The sequence below is a fragment of the Sebastes umbrosus genome, chromosome 11 (assembly GCF_015220745.1).
Source record: "Sebastes umbrosus isolate fSebUmb1 chromosome 11, fSebUmb1.pri, whole genome shotgun sequence".
Taxonomy (NCBI): Eukaryota; Metazoa; Chordata; class Actinopteri; order Perciformes; family Sebastidae; genus Sebastes; species Sebastes umbrosus.
The window spans coordinates 26715635-26728741 of NC_051279.1; the positions used below are offsets into that span (position 1 = coordinate 26715635).

Consider the following 13107-nt stretch of genomic DNA (forward strand, 5'->3'; position numbering starts at 1 on the left):
TCCATCAAAGATTGATGCTCAGTGGGGAAGCCTGTGAGCTACACATGTACAGTTTCTCTCTCTCTCTTTCTACAGGTATCTCAGGAGCTCATCCACACAGTATCTAAAGAAGAGGCACACAAACACACACAAACACTCCCTGTTCCCGTTAAGTCTCATGGAAAGTTTCCATTTTGAATATCCCCAGAATTTTGCAACCCTAATCGACACTCAAAGTGGTGTGTGTGTGTGTGTGTGTGTGCGCGTGTGTTTCTCTCCATCACACCACCGGTAGCTCCATAGAGGAAGATCACAGTGAACTGTGAAAGGAGACTGACAAGTGTGAACTTGAAATCATAACTCTGAAATCAACAGCTGTTCTCTTTTATTCCTTCTATGTTCTCTCATGCAACTCTTTCTCAGCATGTAGCAGCACACCGGGTCTCTCTCATAGCTGCAGGGGTGAAGAGTTAACGTCTGGGCTGTGTTGTGTGGCTCTTCACGCGTCAGCACAGTGAAGTGAAACAGAAACAGGTTCACTCACATTTTATGGAAATGGAACAGTGTGACTGCTATCAATTTAATTGCATGTGGCTGTATGCAGGCTGTGGGTCTAGTTTTCATTGATTCCTGTGTGGGTGGACATTGAATTACCGGATAATCTAATGTTCAGTCATTTTGTACAGGGATTTGAAAACATGTGTTTGTGTGTGTGTGTGTGTGTGTGTACTCCGCACATTACTGGGTCTCCCCAAGTTACCATTTATAAATGATGGTTATTATAAAGCAGGGCTGGGACGATTCACTTATCTCCCGATTCGATACCATCACGATACTTGGGTGCTGATTCTATGTGTATTGCGATTTTTAAGTATTGCGATTCTACAAGTATTGTGATTCGATATTACAATTTATTGCGATTTTTGTTAACTTTTTCAACACTAGACCATGGGAAAAAAGTTGAATCATACACTTCTGGGGACTTTTACTTTCTAAATGAATACAGTAAAAATGTTTGATTTCAGTTTCAGGTTTCAGTCAGAGATGTCCTGAAGTCAAATATATCAGTCGTTGTCAGGAATTATTTATTAAATTATTTTCCAGCAACCCAAAAATTAAAGAATAAAGACATTTCCCTCACAAATTAGTGGTATTTTCTTTCTAATTTATAAGGGACATATAATGTTTTATATTTCTGGTGAATATAATCCTATCAATCTTATTTCCATATATGTATTTTGTATATACAGTTCTCTTTGTTAACACCTTATTTTGAAAACCGGACATAGTCACACGTGTATACTTCCTCTAACTTCTCCAAGTCCGTCGCTAGCTCTCCCGTCAGCTCCGTTCTCTTTATACATCCATGGTCAGCTCCAGCGGGGCCAATTTTTTTCCCCACCCCTATTATAAAGTGTTCCCAAACATACACCACTGCCCACTCAGCTCCTTTGTCCCTACTTGAAGTAGTCTGCAGGTTGGGTTGGGTCATTTTATTAGCAAGTGCATCATCTTCATGACCAGTTTTGACTGACGAAGAAAACAGCTCCAGTTCTGTTTGTGAACTTCACATTTTACTATATTGTAACGCCAGGCCTATATGCCAGCAATGTAACAAAGCATTGCCAACCAAGGGTACCAACATTACATTGTTGTGGACATGAGTGAAAGCATGCGTTTGAGCTCTATACTCCAGTTTGTACTCCAGAGAGAAAGACAAACATAGCACACAACTTACTCCACTATGGCCTCTCGGTCGGCGATGTCTCCTAGCACCATGCGCTGGATGATGCTGTTGTGTTCCTCGTCCGACAGGTTCTTGTGGGACACCAGGGGAGTGTTGTACTTGGTGGCTGGGGACGGGTCGACCCCCTGCAGCCAGGCATGGCTCTCAATCTCCTCCAGGGAGGCCCGTCGCTTGGGATCCCTCTGAAGCATACGGTCTATAAGACTGAGGACAGGAGGAGGCGAGAGTAGAGGGATAAGAAGAGAGAGAGAAACTTAAAATGCATCTGAATTCAAAAGACACAGAAATCCTGTAAAATGATTACACATTATCGGTTTTATTAATGTGAGGGATGTGGTCTCCAGCACACCAACTGGACATTTTGGTTCTGGCAGTGTAAGAGAGCTGAACCCAGATGTTCTGTTCAAAGTGAGAGCAGATTAGATGAGTGACTAGAGGAGAAATAGATACTCCTGGGTGTTGGAGACCCCATCTGTATGCTTGTGAAGTACCGGCGCTGACTGACTGCTTCCCAGGTGCTTGAAGGTGTCCACCTGCTCCACCAGCCTGAGGGAACAGACCCATCAGGACCGTGTTGTCAGAACTACTGATGAGTGACCGGTGTGACTCTAGAGCTCTGCTTCTCACTATGTTAACACTGTCACACCACTCTGCCCCACCAGTGTGTTTGTTTGATCAGAATTTTTGGGCTGCTTCTAGGGATGCAAATTTGAAGCACTTTCCTTAATCAATCATTGGTAACACTAACACGTTTTCCTCAATCAAAGCCTTATTTCCACAGCAACATATTGCATATTCTCTAACAGCATTGCATAGCCTATGAAACATATAAAGATAGGAGGCCTAGAGTTTTATAAGAAAGACGCTAAAAACAACTAAATGTAACGCTGCAACAAGAGAACAGAACCTAACAAATGTCTCAGACTCACAGTGTCAAACATCCTTCTTGAATTGATAAAAACTTTACAGCCCAGAGCAGAGGCTCAGTAAACCAGTCTCCCGGGGTGAATACTACTGTCTGCTGAACTAGGACTTGTTGTTCTAGTACAATCTAACCCGTTGTTAGAGTATGTGGAGTAAGAGCAGATGGAGGCATTGAATACATGGTGTATAATGTACAGTGACAGACTGTGCGAGACATTTGCTTTGACAGAGCCGAGGATGTGAAACTACAGCTGGTCAGCTGGGAGCTTAAAATTCAAACACAAATGACATTGTTGGAAGCTGAGATTGCAATTTAATAGGATTAGGTGAGATATGGAATCTAGTGAGAAGACTGAAATTAATACAGGGGGAAAAAAGCATCATGCATCCAGATGTAAGCCATCTTTATCATCTGCATAATAAGGGTAGACAAATAGGCAGATGACAGACTGACAAAGGGGAAAAAAAGAAACAACGAACGACAAGAAAACTGTGCAGATAACTTGCTTCAAATGAAATCATGAAGGGACTTAACATCTACAAATTAGGCTGTCAATCGATTAAAATATTTAATCGAGATGAATCGCATATTCTATCGGTTATCTGTTCAAAATGTACCTTAAAAGGGATATTTGTTTAGTATTTAATACTCTTATCAACATTGGAGTGGGGCAAATATGCTGCTTTATGCAAATGTATGTATATATTTATTATTGGAAATCAATTAACAACACAAAACAGTGACAAATATTGTCCAGAAACCCTCACATACTACATTTAGCATGAAAAATATGCTCAAATTTTCATTCACATATCTTGAGGTCAGAGGTCAAGGGACCCCTTTGGAAAAGGCCATGCCAGTTTTTCCTGGCCAAAATTTGGCATGAGTTTGGAGCGTTATTTAGCCTCATCACGACAAGCTCGTATGGCATGGTTGGTACCAATTGATTCCTTAGGTTTTCTAGTTTTACTAGTAGTAAAGAAATTAGTGGCGTTAAAACAAATTTGCGTTAACTTTGACAGCCCTTCTACAAATCTATTTTGACTAATATAATCTGGACTGTCAGGGCCTTATACAGTAGGTGCTATATCTGTTGAACTACAGGACCCAAGTTACCGTAGGTTGACTTGAACCCCACATACAGAATATATATTGAATGATTTTAGTGACAAGGGGTATGAAGCAAAAAAAAAAAAAAGCTACAACACAAAAAGCTAAATAAGGCCTTAAGAAGGTCTGGTATAGTTATATGACAGCCGCACACAAACACACCCATCCACCTACATATTCACACATATAGACTAAAGCTGTGCAACCAAGCCGGTGCATTTCCAACTCATTTTTGGCTGCACTGAATTAATTTTTTCCCCAACTCTGTCCAATCCCCAAGCGTATTTGTGTGAGCAGACCATGGGATGGAGGCTACAGGATAACAGGCTGGGCAGAGTGGTGCTCTACTGGTCTGTCAGTCATGTGGGGGGATTAGTCAGAGCGAGCCAGGCTCCCTGAGGACTACAGCCAGCAGCAGCAGCAGCAGCACCAGCAGTGGAGGGGAGATAGAGGCGGCAGGGAAGGCCCCACTAACTGCACACACGGATGACAATCACTGCAGTACTACCAAGTTGGTTCAATAATTACACGTAAAATTAAAAAGTATACACGGATGCACTTGCAGAATATGTAAGCGTGGACAAATTAATGATTAATTCTGATGATGGATATTTTTTTAGCTTATTGATCAGGGTCACTGCTCATGAGCCTGAGTGAGACTAGAAAGCTAATTTTCACGCATGGAGGGGAAGACCTAGAATTAGGCTTGCCGTGGTAGTCGGTGTTACACAGTGTTCAGGCATACACTGATTACATTACTTAGCCAATAGTCTAATTAGTCTAATTTTTGAAAGACTTTCTAAATAAAAAGGGAGTTCAATTCTCTTTTTAAAGAAGAATTTGAAAGTCTAAATGACAGTTGTCCGGGCATAAAACCAATGATCTGCTGATCTTTATGAAACAAGACTCCATAATCGAAAATCGAAAGTCAAATCGAATGGTGACACCCCTAAAAGCAACAGATAGCTCACTGGTGTTACAGCACAAACAAAGAAGGATGCCCTCTTGAATTCTCAGTATATGTGGTACTCTAACCAACACTTGCTTCCCTACAAATGGCCGTCTTGTCCTATCCTTCTCTCTCTCGTTCCTTTGGGACCTATACAGAGACATAGGCTAGTACTTGCAGTCACACAGGGCTGCCTGCTCTTATATATTCTTCCATTACAAGTTGCACACACTCACACTAGTGTTTAATAGCTAGTTCACACATTCTCAGAGGACGATGTGTGTGAGAGATCCCATCCCACCAACACACGAGCCAGAGGAAGTGTTAGTGTGTGAAAAGGACAGCGAGAGAAAAATTAGCATGAAAATAGGCATGGATATTATTTTCTCTACTCAAACAATGGAAACTGTATGCAAACAATGGAAATCAGCAGGCAATGAACTGCCTAAATCCCAGATGCATCTTTGTGTCAGTGATGTGTGTGAGACAAATACAGAGAAGGAGGCTGAGTGTTTGTGTGTGTGCACACGTGTGTGGTTTGTACAGTAATGACAGGAAAGGAAGGAACATAGTGTTCTGTTTGGTTGTGATTGGCTCAAAAACACAGTCCGCACGATCGCCATCCACACGTCAGGCTGCGACGAAGACAGGAGCTACAGTGCAATTGTCTCTTTCTATGTGTCGATGGGGGCGATGGTGGCCGGGGCAGGGAGGGGTGCTGGGCTGTAAAACAAACATTTTATATTGACTCTAATCCCTAGAGATTAAAATCAAGGATGACAAAACCAAACAAAACCAAACAAAACTCAGAAGGAGGAGAGTGTGGGATTGCAAAAGCGAGCCGGTGAATAATTAATTAATTGAGGCGTGTAAATGCATTTTGGTGAGTCAACGGGGAATAAAGAGCAGAAAGACAGAAACATCCCCTCACGGCACAGACAGAGACACAAGTAGAGAAAATCTGAAGATTGTGTTGACAAAAAGCAGCCAGAGAACAAGACAGTGGGCCTCGTGGGAACTGATATCTAGAGGACGGGAGCATCAAAAACTAACCCAAGAGGAGACTCACAACAAACCTTGACGTTTATTACGCTAATGTCTAGGGGTGGGAAAAAAATCTATTCACTCTTGACTACATACATGCTGAAAATCAATTTAGATATTTTCCAAAGTATAAGCCCCTAAAAGTATGTTATTCAACTTTTTCCCACAGTCTAGTGTTAAAAAAAGTTAACAAAAATCACAATACATTGTAATATTGAATCACAATACCGAGTATCGTGATAGTATCGAATTGGGAGATAGGTACATCGTCCCAGCCCTACTTTTCACTCCCCTATACAAACCATACCTCGCTTCTTGTTTTCATCTGTGAGATACACACAATATATCTTTTTATGATTCCTATTCTCTTCACTATGGCTCTCTACCTCCTCCACTATTGCGCTGCCCACAAACATAAGGCAGCAGACAAGCTCTGTTCTCCCAATTAGCCACAAGTCAGATGCTGAGAGCAGACGCTGCAGAAACAACATGTGTTCCTCCAGTGGCCACAGTGTTTACACTAAACCCCTCTCTTCATTAAACATATTAGCATTTGAACAATGCTATTTATTTACACTTGTGTCAGCGACTCTACGTAGAAATACATTTCTTAGTGGGATTCCCATACTGACGAGCAAAGGTCAACACATTCTAGTTTCACACTAATCAGCTACCACTCTGTGTTCCTACCCCTTCTTGCTAAATGAAAAGTAAATAGGTACCGTGGTTGGTGTGTCTGGGCCTTAGGAGAACTGGGTGAAGCCACACAAAACCTATCCTTCAGTAGGATGAAGCACTGCAGCATCAGCAGAGGCTGGTTGGAAATCCAACATTGTGATATGTGTGGATAATTCACCAGTGAGTGACAAGGTAAAAGAAAAAAACATAAGCTTGGGACACAGCATGCGACAAATAGCTCTTGTGCTCTGAAGTCAAAGCCCATCAGATTGCTCACAGCTGCTTCAGCTTAGCACTTCAATCTAGTCAGATCTCTCCTTGGACTCAGAGGAGATAAGCGTTTATTTCCTGTGTCTAAAAATACTCCGATGTGCAGCGAGAGCGTGGAAATAAAGAATTGGCCTTCATAACATGTTGAGCACAGTGGCTCTAATGCCGTTGCTCATGCCCATGAAATCCACTCAGCCATTGCGTCAATTCAAACACATGTGGGTGTTGAACTGAAATAACTTCTTATCTCCAAAAAGTTTGAGTTTTCACCTCTGACAGTTTGTCTAATCTGATCCACTTTGAAATACGGCAAGATTCATTCTACCGAACTGCACTACAGAGCGCCACAGGAAGTCATTCCTGCCTGTGACCATCAAACTTTACAACTCCTCCCTCTGAGTGTCAATAGACTGGACCTGGACTTATTTCATCAGCTGCTATACACAATACTGACTTAACTCCACTGTACAATCATTTGTGCAATAATTCAACTGTGCAAAATTGTCATTAATACTGCAATTTCCCCCTGGGGATGAATAAAGTATTTCTGATTCTGAGTATGTGTGCGACTGTCTTTTACAATCAAATCTGCAACAGGTCTGGCAAATTAAGTGTTGTGATACTCAGGAAAAATGTAGACTATAAAGTTAATAGTGGATACAAAAGGGTCTGGTGGTTTCATTATCTTCTGTGTGGAGAACAGAATACTGTCTTGATTAATCCTGACCACAGTTGATGGAAAAGCTGTCCGTCTATACTGCTTCAAAAATTACCCCAGTGTATCTTGAGAGAATTAATTAGTGCAAGAATTAAGAGCGTGCTGTACTAACACACATGGTTAATTATGCAACTGTTAATTTATTTGCCTAACTGCCTCACTTATTTTGAGTGTAGAGCATGTGTTTTTGTGTGTAGTTGGACGGTGCTGTTCTGCAGCTGGGCTGCTCAAACTGCTCGAAGGCTTTTAGTCTCTGCCAGCTACTGGAGCAAATTGGTCTGCGGGGCCTGGAATAAATGAGTGTGCTACCGCCGTGCTCCAGCGCCTGGGTCAGGCTTCACAGGTGGACATATCATTTAAATGCTGTTGTGATAGTGAAGCGAGTTGTGCCAGAAAACTACAAACAATTGTGTTGAAAATGGATTTTGTTTCTACCCTGACTGAGATTTTGTGTTCACACTATGAGCAACACAGCAACAGGCTACAAGTTATTTTCAATGGAAGCCGGTGACATGAAGCTATAAACTGACGCCCGACATTTGCCGTTGTGCGACGGGCGTGACACGCTACAAATTGAAGTTGAGCTAGTCTCCCTGTTACATTATAAAAAATATCCAGTTCCCAGTACTATTTCAGGCCATAACTAGATCAACGAGTGCTTGAGTTACACTTCAACAGCGACCCGGTGACAATGTTGCCTGCCACATCGTTTTGTTGCTTTTGTCCCTCGTAGTGTGGATGTAGCATTTCTGTTTCTGATCTGTTTTCATGTTACTGCACATCTACCATCCTGGGGGGAAAAAATCGGCATATCTCAGATGAGTTGATACTAGGGCTGTCAAAGTTAAAACGATAATAATGCGGTAACACAAATTTGTTTTAATACCAACACTAATTTCTTCAACTCAGTTTTAAGGCTAGACTGAACATACTGGTATCATATGAAACTACAAAAAACCTAAGGAATCCATTGGTACCAACCATGTCATACTAGCTTGTCATGAAGGAGGCTAAATAACGCTCCAAACTCATACACATTTTTGGTGAGGAAAAACTGGCATGCACACTGACGCACTGACAGCTGTTTTTGCTTGAGTTTGACATGTTATGATTGGAGCATATTGTTTTTGCTAAATGAAGTACTGAAGTTGCTGACTTTGTCTTAATTAAAAAAGGCAGCAATGAAAAACAATTGAAAAGCTGTTTTAAAACATATTTTCTGTGACAAAATATGTAATAAACGTATATTTTTTTCCACTCCTTGTTCAGCCACGAGGCAGTTCTCAGAAAACTGTTGTTCCTACTGTGGCTCTACAGCCCACGTTATATATGCAGTATATATCTGTACAGTAGTATATATACACAGATATGAGACACAGAAAAAGATGTTCCAATGTGGTTGAACATGCTGTATTGTTAGTGACTGTGCTGTTAAACTCATTACTAGTCTATTATTTAGTGTGAACTGAGTCAGTAATGTAATCAAACAATAACTGAGAGAAGGTTGCTAATGGAAACATAATTACTGTACAGTGCTAATATTAGATGTTTCTCCTGCTGTGGGCAGGTGCAAGCTACAGTAACTGCAGTATGGTTACAGGTCAACAGGCTTAATGTGATTTGCTGTTCTCCTAAACTGTCAGACACAGAGAGAAGGAGAAGACTGCGATACAACCAATACAACTAAACTAATACACAGAGGGATACAGTGGTAGGTGGGACAGAAAACACAGAAGACACCGGGGGAATAGAGCGCACCAATCTCTATCAGAGTTATTTCCAACTGTATCCATCAAAAAGCAGTAGGGATTTAACAGGACTACTACTGTTACTGATACTGCTTATCGATCCGGTACTTTAACAGTTTAACGATTCTTTTTGTTGTGTTTTAAGAGAAAAAAATTAAAAAAATTAATAACAGAATTAAGTATATGTATAGGTCATACTGTCATAGGTACTGTATGTAAATTAACATTCAATTAGCAACTGCGAAAACATTGTTTTGAACAAATCACTGGTAATGTGATAATTAAAATGTAAAATACATAAAGTAATTATTTGTAGTATAAGAAACGGTCATGTTTCAAACAAATCGCTATTATAAACTATAACGAGGGATAAACTACGAGATAGTCTGTTGAAAATGGTGCATTTCTCCTGTATCTGGTGACTTTGGCTAGATGTTTTGACAGATTGCTCGTGTTTCTGCACTTACAAGCAAAAGACATGTTACACTTTTAGCAACGATCATTGTCTGCATCGACTCGAGTGAAGTAGAACCACACCTTGGGCCGTTTTGTTCTCTACGCCATTGGCGCTAAGAGCAGGTTCTCCGGTCTGTGTGGGAGAGAGAGCTCTCTTCTGGGTTGGAAAATGCATCATTGACAAATGTTTTAATCTTATTAAAAATTAGAAACAGAGCTTGTGAGATCAAAGGTTCAAGATGACGCTTATGTAGCTTAAATATAAATCAATTTTCTTAATTTCTCCAATACCGATAGCAGAACCGTTAACATTGGAGCTTATCGATACTACGGTCTTGAAAGATTTGCCCCCGGGGTCGTTTAGTACCGAGTTTTGGTACCCATCTCTACAGAGAGTAGAGAGAGTAGACAGAGCAGGTCAGTGTGTGAATGCCGCAGTTTGTATGCATCACTCACTCTTTGCAGGCGCTGGAGACGTGGGTCGGTACAGTGTATTTACAGTCCATGATCATGGTGAGGGTCTCGCTGTCGTTGGCTTCCTGGAAGGGTGGCTGGCCACATACCAACATGAAGAGAATCACACCGAGACTCCAAATATCTGAGACAGAGGGAACCAAACAGAAACACAGTTTGAATCCATGTGTACAGCATACAACATAAAACCATATACACATTTCCATTCAGTCAGAATGGGGAAATCACACAATGTGATAGTTGTGATGGGGGCTATAATTTACTTTTTTTCCAAGATGGATAGAATAAGAAGATCTTTCTACACAATATGAAACACTGTCATCATAATATGGATTTAATAGAAATACATGCAAAAACAGAGAAAATCTATGAATGGCAATGCAAGGGCTTGCTGCAGATAAAAATAGCTCTAGTCACACTCAATTTCTGTATTTGTGTAATATTATATTTTGTGGCAGCCCAATCTGACCACACCCTGTAGTAGTTGTGGACTCTAATAAAAAAAACCAAAAACATGTTAATGTGCTCTAACGTCAATAAAGCAGCCTCGTGGAAAAGTTGAGGATGAGATGAAATACACTTCTGAATCTGTACTAAGTCTGAAAAGGGATTTGAGTTAGGGCTGTTAATCGATTCAAATATTCAATCAAGATTATTCGCATGATTGTCCATAGTTAATAGCGATTAATTGCTAATTAGTCACAATTTTTTTATCTGTTCAAAATGTACCTTAAAGAGAGATTTGTGAAGTATTTAATATTCTTATAAACATGGGAGTGGGCAAATATGCTACTTTATGCAAATGTATGTATATATTTATTATTGGAAATCAATTAACAACAAAACAATGACAAATATTGTTCAGAAACCCTCACAGGTACTGCATTTAGCATAAAAAATATGCTTAAATCATAACACGGCAAACTGCAGCCCAACAGGCAACAACAGCTGTCAGTGTGTCAGTGTGCTGACTTGACTATGACTTGCCCCAAAACTGCATGTGATTATCATAAAGTGGGCATGTCTGTAAAGGGGAGACTCGTGGGTACCCATAGAACCCATTTTCATTCACAAATCTTGAGGTCAGAGGTCAAGGGGACCCCTTTGAAAATGGCCATATCAGTTTTTCCTCGCCAAAATGTAGCACAACTTTGAAGTGTTATTCATTCTCCTTTGCGACGAGCTAGTATGACATGATTGATACCAATGGATTTCCTAGGTTAGTTTCATATGATGCCAGTATCTTCATTTTAGCTAAATTGTAGATTATCTGTTCAAATATAAACTCCGAGGCAACGATCAATGCTGCAGAGAAGTTAAAGCCCACTGACAGCTGATTCTGCTGTGCAGACATCGTCGCTAATTGACGTCACTTGAGTGGAAAGGACGTCTCATTTTTACAAATGTGTTTTTCCTCGATACCTCTTTCCTCTCATGTCTTCCTTCTGTCTGAAGAAAGGGTGACTATGATGGAAAAGACGCCATTGAATGGAAACAAGGAGACAATTAAGGGAAGTAGGGATGCACTCAGAGTCCGGTGCACATCAGGGATGGAGGGAAGTGTGAGAACCCTGCAGTAAATGTCAGTTCTTTCCTGTCTTCTCTCTCCTGTGGTATTTTAACCAATCCTCTACTCTCACAGCTGTCTCATCACAGGTGGAATGGAAAAGGTGCACAATATATCCATTTCATAGAAACCCAAAACAAGCTCTCATGCGCAACGTCATCATGCAAAAGTGTGAATGTGTGCGAGTATGCCAACAGTATAATGAATGTCAAATCAATTCCACTGTGTGTATGTGTGCTTATTCAAGTGTGCACATATGCACTTGCTAGTTGCACCCTGAGAAAGCAAACTGTCAACATGCAGAAGCACTGGGCCGTACAGACTTTATGCAACCATAAACACATCATGCATGTACACACACACACACACACACCTTGCTCCAGCAGTGTATACAGTGCTAACAGCAGGAGGGTGAGAAAGAGCCTCCAGCATGGAGCAAGGACAGCAAACGCCTTCCTGTCACTACTTATAGTGTGCAGTGTCCTTAACTCTCCCTCTTACACACACATATTTGAGCAAGGTCATTAAACACATTTCACATACTACTTCTAAACAAACAGCCCAGCACTGGGTTGCACCAGCTGTGCGTAAGTTCAGACGTAGCCTAGTTTGAACGTAATTTCTAACTTAACTCAGAGTTTACGAGCTACTAACATTTGAATGGTTGCACCAGCTGAAATAGTTCCAACGTAGACATAAAATACAACTTAAATCTTACACCTAGCCCATAGTAGGTGGAAACTCCTCAGTAAAATAGCTGTTGGCATGGCGCATTGTTTTGAAAGGTGGGATAACTTTGTTGGATGAGGAGGAGCAAATTATACCAGCGTTAGCAACCCGCTCCGTGATTTCCCGTGTTCAGCAGCGAAGCCGTGCCAACTCACTCAGGCTGGGAGAGAAAAAGACATCACAGCAGCTCCAGTGAAATATTGGCAGCTCTGAAGTAATTACCATGATGAGGAATTTTAAGTAACTTCCCAATTAAGCTCAAATGCTCAGATGCCCTCAATACTTAATGAGGTTGGCAGAATGGAGCCCTGATGATGCACGAGAAAAAATGCCACATACTAAAAAAAAATCGAAACTACTTTTTGTGGCCGAAAAGCATGATAAAGACTTTTCACGCAAATTACGAAATGCTTTCAGCCACAAGCTTGGCCTCGAGTTAGCTATCTGATGCATTCTAAATTGGGCTAGCACTATCTTTAGACCCGGCTTTGCTGGGTTAGTATCAGCATTGCAGGCCTTAGCTTTAGGCTAGGCAGTGCTGCTGTGTCTAATTAAACTGAGTGAGTGATCATTCAGAGAGCTAACAGAATGAGCTGGACTTGAGCTGATTTTAAGAGCACTTATTTGAGGGGAAAGGTTCAGTTGATTGACGTAAATGTAATTTGTTTGGTTTGGATTTTAATACCACCCATCAAATTCAATCTCAAGACACA

At 41.0% G+C, this 13107-nt stretch overlaps 1 protein-coding gene across 3 annotated transcripts in view; it reads right to left on the minus strand.

Moving 5' to 3' along the window:
• The window catches only part of snrka (SNF related kinase a), a 45722-nt gene that overhangs the window by 9132 nt on the left and 23483 nt on the right, over positions 1–13107 (minus strand). For all 3 annotated transcript variants that reach the window (XM_037783543.1, XM_037783542.1, XM_037783544.1), the window contains exons 3-4: positions 10081–10222; positions 1718–1930 (exon numbers count right to left, since the gene is read on the minus strand). In XM_037783543.1, the coding sequence (XP_037639471.1) occupies positions 1718–1930; positions 10081–10222 (355 nt within the window). The remainder of the gene's footprint in view (positions 1–1717; positions 1931–10080; positions 10223–13107) is intronic.